At 43.6% G+C, this 23,709-nt stretch overlaps 1 protein-coding gene across 1 annotated transcript in view; it reads left to right on the top strand.

Annotated features, from left to right (window-relative positions):
• The window catches only part of SGK1 (serum/glucocorticoid regulated kinase 1), a 63,412-nt gene that overhangs the window by 14,096 nt on the left and 25,607 nt on the right, over nucleotides 1-23,709 (top strand). Inside the window, exon 2 of the mRNA XM_014943621.1 lies at nucleotides 14,872-14,947. Coding sequence (XP_014799107.1) covers nucleotides 14,872-14,947 — 76 coding nt within the window. The remainder of the gene's footprint in view (nucleotides 1-14,871; nucleotides 14,948-23,709) is intronic.

Genomic DNA, 23,709 nt, shown 5'->3' with positions numbered 1-23,709 from the left:
ACCTGATGGTGGTGGGGAAACAAAAACCTCTCTACTCCCAAAGCATCTTCTAACTACTGCTCAGTAAAGAGCTTTTTTAGGTAGAAGTGGAGGATACTGTGAATATCTCCCTGGGCAGCCTGAACACCCTTCCAGGTTGCTGGACTATATTCACGGCTGCAAGGATTTTAAGGAGTTGCAGGATGAAATGCTGTCATAGCTGAGAAGGAAAGCCACGGCTCCTCTCTGCTTCCCAAAGGTCTGATTCTTGAGAGTTTTACCACCAGGCACATAACTTTACTTCAGGCAGCCGCATGGAAAGCAGGATTTGATTTCTCTCGTTTGGACAGGCATTTAAAAAAAATACCCATCTTTCTCTCGTTTGGACAGGCATTTAAAAAAATACCTGTTTCAACTGGAGCATTTATTGTCAGGCCTGAGCTATTAGATAAAAGCAGAGATTGATGTCCTTGAGATGCTTTTCAAAACTCCTCTATTAAAAGGAAGGCACTAGAAGCTAATGCAAACAGATTTCCCCCTCTATTGTCAGCGTACTGGCTGTTGTTGCTCTTAATATGAAGCATCCAGTGCCACTAAAGAGGTACCTGCAGAGGTACTTCTATAGCTAGAGTTGCAGGTTTTACCCTAGAAAACATGACTAAAAGCCAGCATTATTAAGATGATGACGTTTGATTTCTTAAGAGTTTCTTTTTTTGAAAAAAATCTAGCCCACAGGAACCGAGGCTTTTTAAGAGATAAAGATATTTTGGCTTAAAAAGTGGCCCTTTCATCAAGACAATTCCCCAAGCCCCAAGATACATCTACTGAAAGAAAAATATAGCTGCATGCAAAGCCAAATGCATACAGAAATACAACACAATCCTTTTTTTCTACTTAATAAATGACAGCTACTGAGGGAATGGCTACAGATGAAAAGAACAAACTTGCTTTCTTTTCAAAGGACCAAAGAGAAATGCGTGAAACAATGAAACTGTTCAGTAAGACTCTGTCAAGATAAATATCATCTATCTGAAAAGAAAAGTATCTTTAAAATCCGATTACTATAACTGGAAGAATTTCAGAAATCTGTGTACCTTACTTCAATCACCAGTTGTTTTTGTCAGAATTGAAAATCTGGAGTTTCCACTCTATTTCTATTTCACTTTGCTTTCATATTGCCATACCTCACGGAAATGCTACTAGGTTTTCAATTCCAGCTGTATCTGAAGGTAGCTTTCTTTTTTTTTTTTAAATTCAGTATGTCAGTAAACTACGCTCAATACATTCCCGATGTGTCAAAACAACGTTTTATATAAATATTTGGTTTGATTATGTAGATTGACTGGTTAAGTTGTCAGAAGTGACCAGCAATTTTTGGCTCTTGGACACACACCAAGCTATTCATTGAAAACATTGCAGAAGGTGGGCAAGAAACACCTCTCATGTGCCAGGAACTGTGTAGGACCTCAAGCCAGGATCTCAGTAGCCTGGAGCTGGTGGTGCCTCTAGGAACTCTTGCTCATTGTAGAATCATAGGATGGTTAGAGTTGGAAGGGACCTTAAAAATTGTTGAGTTCCAACTCCCCCTGCTATGGGCAGGGACACCTCCCACTAGACCAGGTTGCTCCAAGCCTCATCCAGCCTTGTCTTGAACACCTCCAGATCTCTAGGAACTCTTGCTCATTATAGAATCATAGAACAGTTAGGGTTGGAAGGGACCCTAAAAATCATTGAGTTCCAACCCCCCTGCCCTGGGCAGGGACACCTCCCACCAGACCAGGTTGCTCAAAGTCTCATCCAGCCTCATCTTGAACACCTCCAGACATTGGAGCACCCACAGCTTCTCTGGGGAACCTGTTCCAGTGTCTCACCACCCTCACAGGAAAGAATTTCTTTCCTGATATCTAACCTAAATCTCCCCTCTTTCAGTTTAAAACCCATGCACCTCTGTGGGAGATACCTGGACTTTGAGTAAAATCCTATAGTTTGCTGCCTAACACTTGCACTTACCAGAGGGCACTGTCTCATTATGTCTCATAAAACCCACTTTGTAAAAGGAGGAATTGAAGCTCTTCGGCAAGAACCTTCAGGGATGACAAATTTTAAAAGGAAATCCTCTCTCTGCATCATCCCCTCTCTAGGAGCGCACAAGGCAATGCTATGAAAAGGCAGCGTCTGTTCTGAAGCAAACCTACAGAATCACAGAATCACAGAATCTTCTAGGTTGGAAGGGACCTTAAAGATCATCTTGTCCAACCGTCAACCTAACTGACAAAAATAGACACCCACACAACAAACAAGGAGCATCATCCCTAAACCATACCTCCCAGCACTACATCAACCCGTCTTTTGAACGCCTCCAGGGATGGTGCCTCAACCACCTCCCTGGGCAGCCCATTCCAATCGCTGATGACCCTTTCAGTGAAAAAATTTTTCCTAATATCCAGCCTGAACCTCCCCTCGTGTAACTTGAGGCCATTTCCTCTTGTCCCATTGCCTGTGACTTGGCAGAAGAGACCGACCCCCACCTCTCTACACCCTCCTTTCAGGGAGTTGTAGAGAGCAATAAGGTCTCCCCTCAGCCTCCTCTTCTCCAGGCTGAACCCCCCCAGCTCCCTCAGCCTCTCCTCATAAGACTTATTCTCCAGACCCCTCACCATCTTTGTCGCCCTTCTCTGGACCCGCTCCAGCACCTCAATATCTTTTTTATGGTAGGGGGCCCAAAACTGGACACAGTACTCTAGGTGAGGCCTCACCAGTGCCCAGTACAGGGGGACAATCCCCTCTCGGGCCCTACTCGCCACGCTGTTCCTGACACAGGCCAGGATGCTGTTGGCCTCCTTGGCCACCTGGGCACACTGCTGGCTCATTTTCAGCCCACAGTCGACCAACCCCCCCAGGTCCTTTTCTGCCCGGCAGCTCTCCAGAATTTTAAATTCCCTTCCCCTGCCATGCATTTGCTGTATTGGCTGAAGGGAATTTAAACCAAAGGAAGTCAGTGAAAACTAGTTATAACTAAATCATCAATGCAATTTCGTCCTGAAGAGAAAATAGAAAAACTTTCTGCCAATTCTGTGGCAATGGGTGTGATCACTCCACGTGCAAGTGCAGGTTTTTATTACCACATCGGCTTCTGAAAGCCACGTGAAACGGGGCTGACACAACCGTGCAGCAAACAAAGTCCTTATCGCCGGTAGTACGGCTGTTGACACACATCTCATGTTCAGGACCCCCCTTCTGCAGAGTAACTTTCCACCCACCCTCCTAAGGGCTACTTAATACTTGCCACGCTCTGCAGTTTGGGGAGGACTCTTCAAAAAGAATTAACTGGGCATTAATTCCTGGAAGAGGTGGAAGCACCATAAAAAGCTGTTATGCTCAGGTAGTTCCTCCTTTACAATGTGCCTTTTGTAGGATCCTGCGTCACAGGCACAACTGGAACATGAAACCCAGCTGCAAACTGGCCATTTCCTGAGCTGGTTACAGCCCACCCCCACGGTTTCGGTCCAGAGCTCTGCCTCTGCTTTTGGAGGGGCTTTTCACACCCAATTCAGGAGATACTCCACCGACAGATCTGGCTCCTCCTCGTCCTCCCAGGGTTGCCTGTGGTGGAAATGTTAGCAATCTTGAGCCCCTTTGTTCTCTGACAGCTATGAATTTGCTACTGTAGGCTGCGAATCTGTGGTTTTACTACATTAGCACAGGCTGAAGACTCTGCTGGACCAACCTCTTGCCCCAGTTCTGTAACTGGAGGGGAACAGGAAAAAAGGCAATTTGGACAGTCTCCAAGTCTTGCTGCAAAACTGAGATTGTATCAGTGCCATGTAAAAAAGGCAATTTGGACAGTCTCCAAGTCTCTTGCTGCAAAGCTGAGATTGTATCAGTGCCATGGATCCCATTAGCAGCCTGACGCTTCCCCGCATTTCATTCCAGCAATACCAAAAAGAGTGGAAATCAGACCTAAAGAAATATTTGTAGATGCGCAAGTCTTTATCCTTTCCTTTACCAGCTGGCAGGCAGCCTGACGCTTCCCCGCATTTCATTCCAGCAATACCAAAAGGAGTGGAAATCAGACCTAAAGGAATATTTGTAGATGCACAAGTCTATACCAGTCTCCTTTACCAGCTGGCAGCAGATCTTTAGAAGAGGTTGCCCCTTTCTAAGTTTTGCAAAGAACTTTATGAAAAAAAAAAAATAATTGTGCTGGTGCCTTCATAGAACATTTGTCAATATTCTTTTTTTCTTTCAGTGAAACTCCTGTGTATACTTAGTTTGGAATCTTCTGTGTCTTGGCAGCAAGCTTGTGGTGAGGCTGATGGTATTAGACTTGTTCAATTCTGTCACAGCCTCAAAATCTGTTTGGCTCCAGCTTGACTGTGGCCAAATTTGGGTGGGTTATGGTCATATTCTATCATTTCACGAAGAACGCTGTTTCAGTTTGAGGGAGAAACAGGTTCTTCTTGGACCAAAGGCACGATTCATAAATCAATTAATTTTGATGATGGCCTCAGTGCTAATAACTGAAGGCTGATTCTGCTACATCTGCTTTAAAGTTCTGTGGACAGCTGGGAAGAAGACCATCTGTAGGCTGTGCAGATCTTTTTGAAGGAAGGGAAAAATGGAATCTCTGACTCTCTAAGCACAACTGAGAACTTTCATCAGAGGGACACATAGCTGGGAAAGTGCTCCCAACCAACCAGCATTCCCGTATCTGATGAGGTAACTCTGAACGCAAGCGAATACTTGTGCCATGAGCACTGCCTTCCAGTGTTTACACTGAGACGTGTGTTAAATATTTTCCAATTTAACAAGTCCCCTTTTTCTCTTGGTGCTACGACTAGAGATAAAGTGAGCTGGAAGAGAAAGTATAAACACATCCAAAAGACCTGGTTTGGTGCTTTTACCATTTGCACTAAACAGTGAAACGTCCCTTGTTCTTCCCTTTCTCCTCAAGACTCATGGCTAGAGACAGCCCAGAGCAGCAAAGGTTAAATACCAATGTATATGCTCAGTAAGTAGGCAAATAGTTGAGTATTAAACAGTACTGAACCTTTACGTTGAACCTTTGGCCACCATGTGCCAAACATTTTGTGCAAGATCAAGTCTTGTTAATAATCACACCATCAAATATCAAACTGGGAAACGTTCAGAAATAAGACCCCTTGCAAAGGCAAAGCCAGACTGCAAGGACCCTTTATTCCTCCCTTACATCCCATCTTGCAGATAGGAACTGGAGCAAAGAAATTGGATTGAAATCTGATTTAAACAAGGTTCCAGCCAAGCTGGATAAGGTTCCAGCCAAGCTGGATATCGCTGCATGGCACGGCTGACCAGTGTAAAAAACATCAAGCCAGACAAGAACTACGTTTGTCCAGAACTTTGTAGCTCAATTTATTTCTGGGGTAGAATGAAGTTTTAGAGTTTATCTACAGCAACAATACCCCCAAGTGATGTCTTAACGCCAACATGTATGTTTATATTAACATACATGTGTGCTGTGTTAGAAGCCAGGTGGCTGACAGCAGGAGTGGGGAGGGATAGGGTGCTGGGCACCTACACTGCCTGGCTGGCCAGACTTGGGAAAGGGTTGGAAAACAATCCCAGTATTGCTAACACCGGGTAAGCCCATACCAAAGTCACACAAAGGATGTCACAAGTGCTTTTGCGGCCACACAGAGCGCCAGAAGAAACCCACTGATAAGAACTAATCACGCCCCTTCACATTAGCCAGAGCCTATTTGCTCAAGTTATTTCAGTTTCTGTTCCTGTTTCTAAATGGCAAACAACAACCACGGCCCTCGTTATCAGGCCAGTATCACTCCACCTCCACCGGCTCTTGCAAAATGTGGGTGTAGAATAACACGGGCTCCTAATGGTTGCATGCAATTCCATTTGAAGGTTTGCACACACACAGCAGAGAGAGGTGGCATCATGCAGACATCCATTTCTATCCCCTCTGCACCTCAACGGCACTGATGGAAATAAAGCTTTGCTTCATCTTTTCCTCTGAACACACGTGCAACTAACGTTGAGACCTTAAACGAACCTAAGTAAAAAAAGGACATATTTTGCTAATTTGCTTGCTTTCTCTGCAGATGTTTCTAACAGAGGTCAGACAGCAAAAATGTCAGTTGATTTCTCACATTCTCCGTGAATGAAACTTATTGCCTGTTCCAGCCAGAACTTGTCCTTTCATTTTGCTTTTCCCCAAGAGGTAAACCCTGCAGATGGAAAGAGATTTTCCATTGTCTTAAACAGAGAATGGGATCGATCCCTTGCTATGTCATTGAGCTGTCAGAAATTAATGGAAATATGATTTAAAGTATAGCACAGGCAGACGGCGACTCACCAAAAAACCCTTTGCTTCTAACCAGCTTCATTTCCTTTCTATTTTCAGGTCAAATGATTCTTTAGCAGGGAAAATGAACTGGAGAACAATCAGGTACTAATAAAAAAAGGTTTAAACCTAGGTACAGCAAGTTAATTCACACTCAACAGATAGTCTTTTCTTATAAAAATATGTGCTTGACCTTGCTGTTGTGACGCTGAACTACAGTATTATGAAAATACAACACTTCAAAGTTAGCAGGAGATCAAAATTGTCTATATAGCAAAAGCCATTTGGCTTCCTCGGGTTATATATGTCTTGGGTAATGTAACTGGAAGTCTTGACGCAGGAGGGCTGTCACTGTGCACTGGGAGTGCTCATGGGAGCACTGTGTGTTTGCTGCTGGTGGGTCAAGGTACTTGTCTGATCCTCCATCATCCTCACCTTCTGTTCTTCAGTCAAACATCTCCGCTCCTCTTCCTGTATAAATACCTTTGTGTTTCAGAGGACATTAAGGTATTTGCCAACCAGTGTCCTTGGACACAGGGCTCAAGATGTCTGTAGAAAGGTCCCCACCCTGCACAGAGCGAGGGGCTGTAAAAAGGGTTAGGCTATGGCTGCCTTTGGGGCCAGAACTGGAAACCTGGCCACCATCAGTCCAAGGAAAACCTCTAGAACCCACCGCACCCCTCAAATAACTCGCTCCTGTTTCAGCCACAAATCACAGCTGGCTCAGCGTAGGCCCCGCACATGATCACAGCCATTATCCTTCACCTTCCTCTCACCAAGCTGCAAAGACCTGGAGCTGAGCTACAAGAGAAGAAATCATTCAGAAACAAATCTCTGTTCCTGAGTAATTCACCCTTGTTTCCGAGCAACACACGAAGTTTCGAAGGCTTGTTAGTCCTGTTGGTGGCTTTTGAGATCCACTGTCTCTCTTAAAGGACTGCAGTCTCTTTGTATCTGAATACGTGGCAGAACCACGTGCCTTGAAAAAAGGATCCCCAAGTGCTTGATGAGCATCAAGAAAATATGCAGAAAAAAGGACATCTCCATTGGTATAAACGCAACTGTGTGTGTAAGCTGATTGTCATACTTATGCAAGAACGTATTAGGGAGTATCACTTCATCATGTAATTTAATTGGAGGATTAGGAACTAGTCTATCCTAGATTCTTTGAACTGAGATTTAAGTTTGAACAAGTCTTCAGACTCTTTGTTATTTAGATTTTCCATCTGTAAAATGGAGATAATAATTATCAAATTAATCCTTGGGCTCGGTACTTCAAGATGCCACGTTTTATCAATTGTCTCTGGCTTGCGGAAGGCATCCATCACTGCACGAGTGGTCACTGCTTTTACTTCTTCCCAGGTACAGAAAAATAAAGAACAACACGATATTCACAGAATCACAGAATCTTCTAGGTTGGAAGGGACCTTAAAGATCATCTTGTCCAACCGTCAACCTAACTGACAAAAATAGACACCCACACAACAAACAAGAAGCATCACCATCACTAAACCATACCTCCCAGCACTACATCAACCCGTCTTTTGAACACCTCCAGGGATGGTGCCTCAACCCCCTCCCTGGGCAGCCCATTCCAATGCCTGATAACCCTTTCCGTGAAAAAATTTTTCCTAATATCCAGCCTGAACCTCCCCTCGTGTAACTTGAGGCCATTTCCTCTTGTCCTGTCGCCTGTGACTTGGGAGAAGAGACCAACCCCCACCTCTCTACACCCTCCTTTCAGGGAGTTGTAGAGAGCAATAAGGTCTCCCCTCAGCCTCCTCTTCTCCAGGCTGAATAACCCCAGCTCCCTCAGCCTCTCCTCATAAGACTTATTCTCCAGACCCCTCACCAGCTTTGTCGCCCTTCTCTGGACCCGCTCCAGCACCTCAATGTCTTTTTTATGGTAGGGGGCCCAAAACTGGACACAGTACTCAAAGTGGGGCCTCACCAGTGCCGAGTACAGGGGGAGTTTGCGACTAGTTTTCTACAGTGGTGCTGAGGACAGAAGGAGGGTATAGTCTAGAGGGTCAATAAACTGCCTACACAGAAATTGGACTTGGTATCTGAAGGAAGATCCAGGATTGTTCTCCCTGGCAATCTGTGCTCTGTGACTGAGCAGCCAGAGCACAACCATCACCATCGGTACGTGTTTGTCGCTGAGGTGTCTCACTTGCTCATCCATGGAAAAATGCTCCTTGTTCAGGCCAGAAACAGCTCAAAGAGAGCTGGGGGCCCGCGCGGGTCACCGATTATTTCTGAGGCTTCAACACCCAGAGCAGAGAGCTAGTGAGAGCTGACCCCAACTTTGCCCAAATCTTAAACCAAACCTGAAGTAAATTCAGCTAATGTTCATTTCCCCACACTCATTGGGGATGAGAGTGGGATAATGTACAACTGGACGACTCTGGTTAGAGCCAGCAAGGACCAGAAAGTCCAGTCTTATGACACTTTCAGGCTAATTCCTGGAAAAAAGGGAAGTATCCACAGCTCCAAGGGACACTGTGAAGCAGTGGAAGCTCTGCCTTCTCTTATCAACATCCCTCATTCATTGCAAGTGTTGTGTCAGCTCTGCATATGGCTACTTTTTTAACTCCACTGTGCTACTTAAGAGAGTTAAATTCCACGCTCAAAATTATTTCAAGCACAGTTTATCACTTGTATTATAGGATACGATGCATCAGTATGTTTGCAATAGTTAAATTGTAGTCTTTAGCTTGATCTGCCAAATCTACATAAAAAGAGAAAAATGGCAATAAACCATGTTTTTGATAGTCTAGACACAAACTCCATTTCTCTAAGACTTTGTGTTATTTTGGAAAACAGAGCGAACATTAATTATTTTTTTTTCTGACCTTGATTTAGGACGTAGGTACGTGTTATTGTGAGCCAACTGCAAGGGCTCAAATTTATAGCTCTGTTTGCTACTTTGGAGGAACTGTGTGTGTTTTTTCCTTATGCCAAATGCAAGATTGTTTAACCCTCAGTGAGAAATGTTAAAGGCTATGATGACTTCATCAAAAACAAGTTTGAGAGGGTACTTGACTGTGGCTTCTGGTGGAGCAGCTACTGGTAACACAAAGGTCTTCAAAGAAAAGACATAAAAGTACGCTGTGACTGGAAGATCAAGGAAAATCAATCAATAAGGAAGAAAAAAAAAAAAGTGAAAAACATGTTGAACAAATAACTCATATAAGAAAGGGTGGATTTTCCATCACTGGAAATCCTGAACTCAAACCCAGATATGACGTGATGCCAGAGGTGAGGGGGGTGAGGTATCAATAAACCTGGTAAGATTCTGTACCCTCATTATGCAGAATATCAGACAAGATCATTGTACTGGCTACTTCTGGCTGTAACTCCAAATTCACACACGTTCCTGAATTTTCTCACCATTCTGCATGGTTTGACCTCCAGACTCCTACTTAGCCCCATGGAGCAAAACACAGATATGAGTCTGGGTCCTAATTCAAGCTCTTTTAATATCTGAGGGAACAAGTCTTGGATTTAATATTTTAGCTTCAGTGAACTTTTGACTTAAGAGTTTACCAGAGGAAAATGTGGTGCTTTTTTATTATTACTATTTTTTATTGTGTATTCAATGCTCTGTTATTTTTGCCACTTAACAAAAGCTGTTGTCTGCTTTATAATGAGCAATCCAAAAGGCCTTTATTACACAAATAACATCTATATGCAGTATGTGGACTGGTGCAGTTCTTTTCTAGATAAAACATAGGTGAAGCATGATGAGGGGCCTGGAGCATCTCTCTTATGAGGAAAGGCTGAGGGACTTGGGTCATTTTAGTCTGGTGAAGGCTGAGGGGGCATCTGATCAACACCTATAAACACTTAAAGGGTGGGTGTGAAGAGGAAGGCGCCGGTCTTTTTTCACTGGTTCCTGGGGACAAGGACAAGAGGTTAATGGGCACAAACCTGAGCATAATAAGTTCCATCTAAACATGAAGAGGAACTTCTTCACTTTGAGGGTGGCAGAGCCCTGGAAGAGGCTGCCCAGAGAGGTGGTGGAGTCTCCATCTCTGCAGACATTCCAAACCTGCCTGGACACGTTCCTGTGCAACCTGCTCTGGTGACCCTGATCTGGGAGGGGGTTGGACTAGATGATCTCCAGAGGTCCCTTCCAACCCTATATCATTCTGTGATTCTGGGAAATTTCATGTAAGTGCAGGGAAGTAAAGCACTGATTTTTACTACTGCACTTATTTGCTCCATGACTCCGTTTATACAAGAGGAAGAACTCAGTAACCTAACGAGTGATGCAGCTACAGCTGGCAATGGTGAAGGGAGCTCTGGAAGAGGCTTATGTTTTTGCAGCTTTGAAGGGAGCTACTCCCAAACATCTTGGACGTGAACTGATCAGCTGCAAGTTTTACAAAACCTTATGCAGTTAGTAATTATGCTATCAGATCCAAAGGCAGTCTTTTGTGCTCTGCTTTTAGTCAGTTTTCAGGGCAGCAACACTATCTGGTTCTCGCTTCCCTGATAAGCTCAGTAGAACAAAACCTTGTCACAAATAATAAGGTCTCCCACAATTTGACAGTTGCCAAGGCAAAGCCACAATATTTAGTGAAAATTAAAGTTGCAGCCTGAATAAAAGATTCCTTTTATGAACGAAGGACATTTTTTTCCAATAACAAGCACCTATGCCAAATGTTTTTTTGTTATATAGCAAAGATGTGATAGGAAATTATTTGAATAAATCTCTCATTTGAGATTGAGTTGAAGAACATTATTCTTGTCATTCTCGGTGCTTCTCCTTGGAAAAGAATCCTTTTGATCCCACTATATTGTGGCAGTTCTGGAGAAAAAAAAAAAAAGTATTTTACAGAGCTAGGCAACTCTCTTCTCCTGAGAGAGAAATAAATCCACATCCTGCCTATGCTCCTCTACTCCAGGCTTCTTCCCATCTTACTTCATACAGGTGCATGCAGTCTTGTCTCTGTGTCTTGAAAAATTATACCTCCCCACAAAAGGAACATCAGCCCACCTGCCAAGAGTGCAGCAGGAGAGAAGCTGAAGGGTGAAGGGAATAAACCTGTGAATATTCATTCTGTCACAGCCGGCCTGGGAGAACCTGCCAGTAAGAAGTTACAACAGCCATGTCCTGGTCTAGGCAACTTCAGATTTCAGACTCACCTGGGGTTCCTGCTTTGAACACCAGCACAGGGCAGTCCCAGCTACTCTCATTTCAGAAGCTGCAGATGACTGTGGTCACCAGAAGTGGTGACAGCCCTTCCTGGGTACTAGGCATGGTGGTAGTCTTTTGGTAGCTACTTAAGACCTTGGCTCGGATAACACAGAGGAGACCTCAGCAGTGCTGAAGCAGTTGCACCAAAAGAAATGTGGATGGCTGCCATTCATTTCAATAGATAACTAGCTTTGAAGCCCATTTATAGACATTTGAGGGTCAACTTTATGAATTTTTTCACTTTAGGTGAGCATTTCACAAACACAATACACAGACCCAAAGTATGCTTAGCCCTGTCACCTCCTGATATTGCCTTCATTGGAAGAAGTTGTCGACAGGAACAGAGCCATAAATTTGAATATGTTAAGTGTCATAAAGACATTCGGATAACTGAGAACCTCAAGTGAAAACAGGATATTCATTGTCATCCCGGTAGCAAAAATATGCTGGATCCCAAGGCTGGGTCTTGCTGAATAGGGTAGATCCTCTGTAGGACTCCACAAAACAGCAGTGAAGGCAGATAACTTTAATAAATGATATCATTTGGTATCTGTGAGCAGCATCTTTTCTTTTTAATACAAAGCAGCTCTAGTATTTAGTCTAGATAATGTATTCTGCTTCCACTGTTGGTATTGATGTCCTTTCAAGTGAACAGAATAAGCAGCCATTAATGAGCTCTTTCTGTTAAGATGTTCAGCAATGAAATAATTAACAATGTTGATGTGTAAATTAGGCTTCAGAGTTTAAATTCCCTTTGCAATGAATGAGGCAGATCACATTTCTCTGGCTTTTGGTTCAGTAAGGCAGGTGAGGACTGGCTAAATGTTAAACATATCAGTAGTCCCATTAAATGCCCGTGCACTAGAGTCTGAGGTTATTGCTAGACCAGAAGTGTTACCAGCCTTAAACTAACATTGCTATTCAAAGAATGACAGGTCCTCTTTAAGCTGCCTTCTTTTTGGTGGGGAGGTCCCCCTCCATGTCATCTTGCTGTGCACAGTGAGGAATGCGGGGCCCACATTACAGCAATTCCTCTAGCTCCCCTGGGACTTCCACAATGGGATGGAGGCACTTGTATGGATGTCTCTCTCTCAACCATCCCCATGCTGGAAAATGAGGGAAGACGATCATCTTCCTCATGAGGAAGATGAGCTTTTTCAGGGTATTTCATCAAATACTTGAACCTCAACAGCCTTTCCCATTCCCTGGCCTACACCAGGGAACAGGTGTAGACTGTCTGCAAGAACAGGCAGCCGGTCTGCCTACCTTGTCTCTTTTCCAGACTTTCTTTTACAGTAAGCCTCCAGGCTGAGGACACACCAAGAGATGCTGCAGCTGAAGAGAACAGTGTGCCTAGGTCAAAGGGAATAGAGAAGGAAGTGAAGTAGCTGCTACTTTATTAAGAATTCATAAATACTGCTTCCTTTTTACTGTTTCTAAAACAAGAAAAAGCAGGATCATGGATTTAACATCATCTTTGCACAAAATATATAACACACTGAATTCTTGCAAAAATCAGTATTTCAAATCAAGTGTTGCTTGCACTGACATATGAACTTTTGACTTCTACTTGCCTTTATCTTCTCCCAATGGCACTGAGATCGTAGTAATCCCAAGATACAGTTTAGTGCCTTTAAACTCTGCTTTGGAGATAAAAAGATGTTCCAACATAGTTTACCTTTTGCAAATCAGAGGGTGTAGTTTTCCACAGCTGACTCCTAGGGCAAGGCTTAGAGGGAGCAATCCTGCTCACCAGGGTCTTTCAGGGTCACATTTTCAGAGAAGGGGGAAGTTGTGCTTCATAGGATGAAAGAATGTGCTGTTTTTTACATTGAGTCACTATTGTATGGATATTGTCTTAAAATATTTGACCTGTTGAGGTCTTATCTGCTGCAGCTGAAGTGTACTCAGCTAGCACAAAGACTTGGTCCACTAGCGTTAAACTATTTGTCTCCTTTTCCCTCACTGAGCTGTAGGCTTGGGCAATGTCAGCTGGGACACAGACTTAATCCAGCATTTTACAAGCACCATGATAAGCACATTCACTGCCACAAACAAAAAGCAAAGCTTCTTCAGTGTTCAGTGCAAATATTATGAAGAGGAAAACAACTTCAGGACTGCAGGCTTTGAGAATGATGCATTTGTATGAAGAAGCACTTAAGTTTTGACATTAGCAAGAAAATTTCTCCTGTCATTGGACATGAGAACTTTTTACTAAGAGAAGCCTGTGCAGTGATTCTAGTGGGAATTCTTTTCCTTGTTCTTCTGCAGTGCCTTATTTGCCGTTTGACTGCTGCTTCCCATCCTGACACTGGATGCAGCGTTTCAGTGGGATGGAGAGCCTGGAAGTACTTTGGGATAGACAGGGTTAGCAAATGTGTAATCCCGCTAACTGGCTTCATTCTCACACTCAGTTTATCACCCAGAAGCAGCACCACTAAGGCCAGCAGCTGGTACCCTTATGAAGGTGATGCCACAGGACAGTCACACTCCTAGTTCTCCCAAATTCTTGTGCAGCTCTGATCCAAGCCTCTTGTGTGAATAAGAGAGGTCCAGAGGGCAAGCAGTTAGATAGACCATAATAGCAGGGATGAGGATGAAGTGTTAATGATGGAGGGGAACAGAGTTGTGCAGCCCCCCACATTGGTGATACCCAAGGATATGTGAAGGGATTATCACCTGCACCTCCCTTACCCCAAACGCCATCCTCATGAAGGCTGTCCAGCCCTGGATGAAAGAGTGGGCAAAGTGGCTCTCTGCAAAGAGCTCCATGTCAGAAGACAGCCCTGGTGGGACCCAGCCTGCCCAAGCCTTTCCCTTTCTCCCTCTCAGCAGGGCTGAGGCAGGAGAATGGGGCTAACCGTCTGGTCCACAGGTGTAAAATAAGCATGCATGCACACTTTGAATGGAAAATGTAATTGACAGTACAGTATAAGCACAGAGGCCATTCCTTTTCTGGAAGAGAGCACCTTGTAAGTTTGCCCCTGATCATGGGAACAGCTGGAGAGGGGCCTTGCACTGCCCCCCCCCCCACACATTTTTACACTAAAAGGGCTATTAAGCATTGGAACAGCCTGCCCAGGGAAGTGGTGGAGTCACCATCCCCGGGGGTATTTAAAAGCCGGGCAGACGTGGTGCTGAGGGACATGGGTTAGTGGTGGTTTTTGTCAGTGTTGGGTTGATGGTTTGGACTCGATGATCTGAAAGGCCCCTTCCCACCCAGGCAATTCTGCGGTCCTATGATTTTCTTCAGGTGGAAAAAGAGCTGTGGTCTGAAGCGTTTGAAAAGCAATAACCCAGCACGAGAGGATGTTCTCCTGACCTGATGTGTTCCCTGTCTCTTTTGCAGGCAAAGGAACCCCATGCCAAAGGAGAGCTGCTGCCCAAGCCGGAGTCCAGGCCCCTCTGGGGCGGCGAGGAGGCAGGTACGGGCGGGAGGGCCCAGGCTGCGGGGGCCGGGGCGGGCCGAGGCCTCTCTGGGAGCCCTTTAATGGGGGCTAAAAGTGCTTTGTCCCCAGTCCACGCTGAATAGAAGGATGTTTTTTCATGTCAAAACCAGACGTAGGCTCGCACCCACTGGGTGTTTGCTGCACAGCAACAACAACAGCAACAAAACAACAACAACCCACTTGCAGGCCGCAGGAAGGCCGCAGCCCACAATGGCGCTGCACAAGGCTTCCTGAGGAATCACGCCATGGCCTAATGGGGAGAAATTAAAGTATTATAGCCCGGCTGTTTAATAAGCCCCCAGCCACCTGTCAGTGCTGGTCTGCTATGTGAGCAGGGCTCTCATTAACCACCAGCAAGAGTCCTGCAAATAAATTTGAGGGCAAAAGCGACCATTCGGTGGGCCCTGGTCTGCCTGCAGGAGGACTGAGGACACAAGTTCTATGTACATGAGGAGGAAACCTTGTTAGTTTTAGCCTGGATGGAATAAACCGCGTATGTGGAGCTCACACTCATTCCTCTTACTCTGTCTCCGTTCTGTCTCGGGGTTTTGCTTTTTAGGGGGATTTGGGGTTTCTTTTCATACTTTATTTGCTTCACTTCTCTTTGCCTTGCCATAAGCTTCGATCTTATTTACAAATGAAAAGTGTACCAGATTAACTTAGACTGTTGGTGCTGAGGTTGGATGACATGTCAGAACTGCACTTAAGCCAAGAAAATAAATGCCCCCAAAATGCTGTGGCTCCACAGTGCAAATGTCCCAGTAAACATAAACCGCTCCTAGCATCTGACAAGTCGCTGTCAGATCCCAAGGCAGATTTCACTTGACTGGTTTGGGGAATTTCTTCCTGCTTTCTTTGCCATTTTTGCAACTGTCCCCCTGGGAAACATCCCAGAAGCCTCTGTCCCCATTAGGAGGAAATCTTTCACTTCCTCGCTTTGATTTTCAATGCTTAACACTCATGGTTAATTCCCCTGACCTATAACCAGTCTTGGCTTCTACGTGTAGAGATTAAACGCTGATCTAGATGATAAACTTTGATGAAACCAGTCTAGAAGTATGTTTAATTAACTAAACAGTTCTTCATGAGAATCCATTTTGGTGTTTGAATGTTGCAGGTTACGCTGACTCCTAAACATTGTTAGCTATAACCATAGTATACTTTTTTTCTAAAATATGGGAGCCCACTCAGGACAGCTCCACTGATTTAATGAATTTGAGCAGTGCCTTTTTCTGTCTGAAGCACAGCAGTCCAGTGATTTCCCTCACCCCTCTGCCAGTTGCACGGGCAGTATGAGAGCTCTCAATGTCCCTCTGGCTCACTCCTGCCTTCTCTCTTCCACCAGAAGTTATTGTCCTCTCAGCTAGGTCAAGAGCTGCCTACACGTTAAACCAGATCTGGGGAATGACTCAGTTAAAAATATGACATTTAGAGGGCACTTCTTGGCAGGGATGATGGGATGGAGGTGCTGGTCTTTTTCTTATCTGGGTTGGTTAATCATCCAGGCTAATTTCAGATAATGCAGAAAAAGTGCTCAAGGTTTACCACTTTGGGACCTAGTCCCAGGGTGGCTGAACTTTAAGGGCTCTTCTGCCATGACACAACTGCCCTAAACTGTTCCTTCAGCGTGAGGTTGCACTGCCTGGCTGGGCAGGGACCCTTAAGATAACATCTTAACTCATCTTCGATTTTCACAAGTTTTCCAGTGGCTTCTGGTTCTAAGAAGTATTTATCAACTACTTCACCATATCAGTTAATTGAACATGATTAAAACCCAACTGCTTCACCACAGCAAACTTGGTAGCCAATTCTTAGGCATCTGTAAAGCAGTGTTTCTTTCCTATTTTCTACAACAGCAATCTGGGAAGGGTGTTTAGACCCTTAATATTTGTGGCTGAAGAGAAAGTGTGAGACTGTGAAGCACCTGGAAGCTCTGAAATCTGAGAGCAAGGAGAAAGAATTTATCATTGATTATTTTTATTGGAAAATGGTAACTTAGGGATGACATAATTTATATATTAATGACTTTCATCGCTGATAATGAGACCTACAGTGTTTATTCGACCACTTTTAGCAAAGTTATTTGGGATCTTTCCCAGTCATTTTGTCTGCAGGCTACAAAACAGAGTAATTTTCTAATTATTTTTTTTTAATCTTCTTCCCAAGTACTATTTCTTATTGTGATATCTGCAGCACTCATTCAAACCAGCATTTCAACATTAGACATAGCATTATCATTTCAGACATTCAACAGTCATGAGGTAACCAGCCCTCTCCCTTCTCTCTCTTCCTCCTCACACTCAAAATGGTGGACTTTTTAATTGAATTTTTAGGCTTTAGAGTTCGCTTGGAGGGAAGGAAGGAAGGAAGGAAGGAAGGAAGGAAGGATGGAAGGAGGAAGGGAAAGCAAGAAAGAAGCAAAGAAAGAAAAGTGGGTTTTTTTATAAGACGGAGATCCCACAATCTTTTGCATGCATTTTCACCTGCTGGGTCTGACCTTCTGCTACTCAGCCCAAAGCTCTGCAGAATGTTCCTGCTTAGATTTGATATCATTTTGGGACCTACTGTGCTATTCACTCTGGCAGGTATCAGGGGTTACCAAAGAAGCAAACTAACAGATAATCAGTTTGTCGTGTTTCCAGGCTTAATGCACTCGATAACGTTGGCAATTTAATGCTCTCAGCTACACTTTGAAGTTAAAATCCCCTTGAACAGAACAGGGAGAGAGGTGTAGAAGGCTGAGGTGTAGTTTCATTTTTGATCAGATTACCAGCAGAGCATATGCATGGGGAGATCTGTTTTTTCAGTGGGAATTCATGGACTTTCCCCTTCTGCAAGGAGAAAATATGGTGCCTCAAGGGAACAGCAGTCAGAAATGTAATAATTGGGGCATTTGGTGGAAGAGAAGAAGCCTCTACGAAGAGAGGCTGAGAGAGCTGGGGTTGTTCAGCCTGGGGAAGAGAAGGCTCTGGGGAGACCTTGTAACAGCCTACCAATATCTGAAGGGAGCTACAGGAGAGATGGAGAGGGACTCTTTGTCAGGGAGTGTAGTGACAGGACAAGGGGTAATAGTTTTAAACTGGAAGAGGGGAGATTTAGATTAGATATTAGGAAGAAATTCTTTGCTGTGAGGGGGGTGAGACACTGGAAGAGGGTGCCCAGAGAAGCTGTGGCTGCCCCATCCCTGGAGGGGTTCAAGGCCAGGCTGGATGGGGCTTGGAGCAACCTGGTCTGGTGGGAGGTGTCCCTGCCCAGGGCAGAGGGGTGGAACTGGATGGTATCTAAGGTCCCTTCCAACCCAAACCATTCTAGGATTCTATGATATGCAGTGATGATATGCAGTGAAACTGAAAACAGCCTATACAGTCAAAGAGCAGACTGAAAAGAAAAGGAAAAGAAAAAACTCACTGTCCCAGCCCTTCTCCGCAGCCCTGCCCTCCATATCTGTTGGCACTCTCTGCTCCAGTTGTCCTTCAGGTATTCAGCAATAAATTCCAGCAGTGCCTCCCTGGAAGGAAAGAACTAGGCAGATTCATCTGGCTGTGGAAAATAAGAGTTTGTTTTTCAGACTGACTAGCAGGATTTTTTCACTTTTCGACATAGATGACCATCACACTTGGCTTAATTTTGTCCTCTCAACACAACACTTTTTTTAAAAAAAATTGATCTCCAAACCAGTCTTGGTGTTTTTCTTGCCAATGTGGGTCTCTTTGAGTACACTAAGGTTTTACTTCCCAAAACCTAACAATTTGGTAATTTGATTTCCTAATACACAAGTTTCAAAGATCACAGTTTCAAGCCCATGGCATTTCTCACTTTAATGAAACATCAGCTTTTGTTCTACTTTTCCCTCGTCTTTTCCAATAAAGCTCTTTTTCCTGACACAAAAGCTAGCTCAATTAAAAATGTGATGAAACTGCTCTAAGGGCACGGCTTGAAATTCAGCTTTGCAACTCAGAGAAGATAATTATTTCACTTTCTATTTTTTTTCCTTTATGTATTCATTTATACACTACAACATGGTAGCAGATCAAAGGTCTAATAGAGCTTAATTGCAGTTAATATAAATGTCTCTCTGTGTGTCATACCGAACTTGCACTGAAAAAGAAATGTAACAGTTAGGGCTGAAGGCATGTGGAGTCATACCAGATTTACCTGCAGGACAACCTCAGTGGTCAGCAGCCACCACTGTCCAGCAGCGAGCAGGGTTCCATGGTGGCTTGGATGTCACAATTTGGAAGGTCATTCTACATTTTCGGTGAAAAATCGTGTTCCCAGTACTTGTAGCTCTGAAGAATTTTTTCTCAGATACAAACCAAAACCATAATCTCATCTGACTTCAGACCTCTGCAAAGGGGTGGTGGTGTCACAGGTTGTCACTGGTCTTGGGGCAATGATTGGAGAGGAAAAAGCAGTGTTTTTCTGACCTACAAAAGATCTTCTGTTTGAGGAGCAGAAGAATCAGTCAGGAGTCTCCTGGATGTTCATTTGGGCTGCTTGGTTCCTGCCCAAGGAGAACTATCACTATGTATTTTATAGGCATTGAAATAAACTTAAGTGGTTATTAAAGCAACAACAACAAAAAAGATATATTAAATGATGCCCCTATAGAAAAATGAAAACACCCAGTTGCTATAATTTTCTGTATTGTTTTTGCTGTTGCTTCTAAAGGTGACCTTGAATTTGGGAACATGCCCGTGTTGCTTCCTTACAAAGGAAAAAGACAATATTTTGTCTTTTGTAATGCAAGCGCAAGGTGTCTCTCCCCTGGTATTTTTCTGCAATATATTTTGCAAGAGAAATCTGCGTGACCGCGCTCCTCAAAGGGTGAGGTCTGTGCAGGAAGGGGGCACCTTGACCAAGGTCAGGTACCACAGAGCAACATGGTCAGATTTGTCAGCCCTTACCATTGCACAGCAGAAACAGATCTCATTACAGAAGGCGCAAGGTGTCTCTCCCCTGGTATTTTTCTGCAATATATTTTGCAAGAGAAATCTGTGTGACCGCCCTCTTCAAAGGGTGAGGTCTGTGCAGGAAGGGGGCACCTTGACCAAGGTCAGGTACCACAGAGTGACAGTGTCAGATTTGTGATCCCTTACCATCGCACAGCAGAAACAGATCTCATAACAGAACAGCCTGGAGAAGGAGAGTTGTCATTCTTCTCACACCAAGGTATATACTCTGAGGTAAACGTGCTTTAGAAGAGAGAAGGGCTAACTAAGGTCTGCTATTCATTATCGCCTAATTACCTTTCAAGGCCTCGGGCAGAGAGCTGGCTGTCCCCAGAATGACTGCCTTAGGAAAGAGGGGAAAGCTTCCTCAAAGAAACCTACTGCTTCTCCAGCTCCTACCCAGGAGATGGAAGGCTTCTGTCTTCTGGAAAAAAAACTCACTTTACACCTCAGAAGGCAATTTGTGAGTATCGGTTCAGCTGTTAGGGAAATGAATGCAAAACCTTCTATTCTAATCAGACTTTAACACAAAATTGCTCAGTTTACCTGAGATACGCTATCGTTCTCGTTTAGCCTATCACATCATTCCCCCAGCATTGTCTGGAGATAATTACTGAGGAAGACAAGCTCTTGACTACCTAAAACACAGCAGCATAAACTCGTTTACTGCAAATTAAAACAGATGGAAAATTGCTTCTGCTTTTAATATAGTTGCGCAAAAAATTAAATTTTCAAGTATTTTAAAAGTAATTATAGCAAATGCAAGGTTGTGGCTTTCAAGCTACCTCCAAAACAAAGTACTTCAAGCATCCCAGTAAAAAATAGGTGAATTTATTCATAAGATGGATTTGGAAGCTGTAAAAGAAACACCTCTCCATAAAAGACGTTGGATGACTGTGGACAGCCCCTAAGAAAAAAAAGAAAAAAGAAAAAAAACCCCACCCAAACACAATGATTTCATTAGAATAACTCAAAGAAAAGTCATAAATATTGAAACAACAAATAAATAAAGAACTTTTGTCCTATGAACACATGTACACGTCATCACATGGATTTGAATCTAGTTGGAAGCTGTAAAAGAAACACCTCTCCATAAAAGACGTTGGATGACTGTGGACAGCCCCTAAGAAAAAAAAGAAAAAAGAAAAAAAACCCCACCCAAACACAATGATTTCATTAGAATAACTCAAAGAAAAGTCATAAATATTGAAACAACAAATAAATAAAGAACTTTTGTCCTATGAACACATGTACACGTCATCACATGGATTTGAATCTAGTCACTAAAACTAAGGAGGGTACTTGCCTACCTAAACCGAGAGTATATGTTCTAATACCATGACCTGCCGTCTATAGAATAATAGAATCATAGAATGGTTTGGGTTGAAAGGGACCTTAGAGACCATCGAACTTGCACTGAAAAAGAAATGTAACAGTTAGGGCTGAAGGCATGTGGAGTCATACCAGATTTACCTGCAGGACAACCTCAGTGGTCAGCAGCCACCACTGTCCAGCAGCGAGCAGGGTTCCATGGTGGCTTGGATGTCACAATTTGGAAGGTCATTCTACATTTTCGGTGAAAAATCGTGTTCCCAGTACTTGTAGCTCTGAAGAATTTTTTCTCAGATACAAACCAAAACCATAATCTCATCTGACTTCAGACCTCTGCAAAGGGGTGGTGGTGTCACAGGTTGTCACTGGTCTTGGGGCAATGATTGGAGAGGAAAAAGCAGTGTTTTTCTGACCTACAAAAGATCTTCTGTTTGAGGAGCAGAAGAATCAGTCAGGAGTCTCCTGGATGTTCATTTGGGCTGCTTGGTTCCTGCCCAAGGAGAACTATCACTATGTATTTTATAGGCATTGAAATAAACTTAAGTGGTTATTAAAGCAACAACAACAAAAAAGATATATTAAATGATGCCCCTATAGAAAAATGAAAACACCCAGTTGCTATAATTTTCTGTATTGTTTTTGCTGTTGCTTCTAAAGGTGACCTTGAATTTGGGAACATGCCCGTGTTGCTTCCTTACAAAGGAAAAAGACAATATTTTGTCTTTTGTAATGCAAGCGCAAGGTGTCTCTCCCCTGGTATTTTTCTGCAATATATTTTGCAAGAGAAATCTGTGTGACCGCCCTCTTCAAAGGGTGAGGTCTGTGCAGGAAGGGGGCACCTTGACCAAGGTCAGGTACCACAGAGTGACAGTGTCAGATTTGTGATCCCTTACCATCGCACAGCAGAAACAGATCTCATAACAGAACAGCCTGGAGAAGGAGAGTTGTCATTCTTCTCACACCAAGGTATATACTCTGAGGTAAACGTGCTTTAGAAGAGAGAAGGGCTAACTAAGGTCTGCTATTCATTATCGCCTAATTACCTTTCAAGGCCTCGGGCAGAGAGCTGGCTGTCCCCAGAATGACTGCCTTAGGAAAGAGGGGAAAGCTTCCTCAAAGAAACCTACTGCTTCTCCAGCTCCTACCCAGGAGATGGAAGGCTTCTGTCTTCTGGAAAAAAAACATGTTGGGACTGTTTAGTATGAGGAAGAGGAGGCTGAGGGGAGACCTCATCACTCTCTACAACTACGTGAAAGGACACTGTAGAGAGGCTGGTGCTGGTCTCTTCTCACAGGTAATTAGTGACAGAACGAGAGGGAATGGCTTCAAGCTCCAACAGGGTAGGTTTAGATTGAACATTAGGAAAGAATTTTTCACCCAAAGAGTGGTCGGGCATTGGAACAGGCTGCCCAGGGAGGGGGTGGAGTCACCATCCCTGGCTGTGTTTAAGGGCCGTTTAGATGCAGTGCTGAGGGACATGGTGTAGGGGATGACTTTGTAGAGTAGGGGAGATGGTTGGACTCGATGATCCCAAGGGTCTCTTCCAACCTAGATGATTCTGTGATTCATGTTGTAAACTTTTTCACATAAAATATATCAATTACTGAAGTCTATGACTGTATTAAAGGCTCAAAAACCTTCCCACTCCTCAGGAACCAGGGGAGTAAGGAGTGTGACACCAGTCACAGGGATTCGTTTTAAATGATGCCAACAATCGTGTCGCTCCTCGACACCCTCCATGGTCTCAAGGAGATACTTATATCAGCTTTGTCACTTTACGCCTCAGAAGGCAATTTGTGAGTATCGGTTCAGCTGTTAGGGAAATGAATGCAAAACCTTCTATTCTAATCAGACTTTAACACAAAATTGCTCAGTTTACCTGAGATACGCTGTCGTTCTCGTTTAGCCTATCACATCATTCCCCCAGCATTGTCTGGAGATAATTACTGAGGAAGACAAGCTCTTGACTACCTAAAACACAGCAGCATAAACTCATTTACTGCAAATTAAAACAGATGGAAAATTGCTTCTGCTTTTAATATAGTTGCGCAAAAAATTAAATTTTCAAGTATTTTAAAAGTAATTATAGCAAATGCAAGGTTGTGGCTTTCAAGCTACCTCCAAAACAAAGTACTTCAAGCATCCCAGTAAAAAATAGATGAATTTATTCATAAGACAGAATTGGAAGCTGTAAAAGAAACACCTCTCCACAAAAGACGTTGGGTGACTGTGGACAGTCCCTTAGAAAAAAAAGACAAAAACCCCACCCAAACCCCAAGATTTCATTAGAATAACTCAAAGAAAAGTCATAAATATTGAAACAACAAATAAATAAAGAATTTCTGTTCTATGAACACACATACACGTCATCATATGGATTTGAATCTAGCCACTAAAACTAAGGAGGGTACTTGCCTACCTAAACCGAGAGTATATGTTCTAATACCATGCCCT

Source organism: Calidris pugnax, unplaced genomic scaffold (assembly GCF_001431845.1).
Source record: "Calidris pugnax isolate Ruff unplaced genomic scaffold, ASM143184v1 scaffold119, whole genome shotgun sequence".
Classification (NCBI taxonomy): Eukaryota; Metazoa; Chordata; class Aves; order Charadriiformes; family Scolopacidae; genus Calidris; species Calidris pugnax.
The sequence above is the reverse complement of the archived record's forward strand: the minus strand, read 5'-3'. Positions and strand labels throughout refer to the sequence as shown.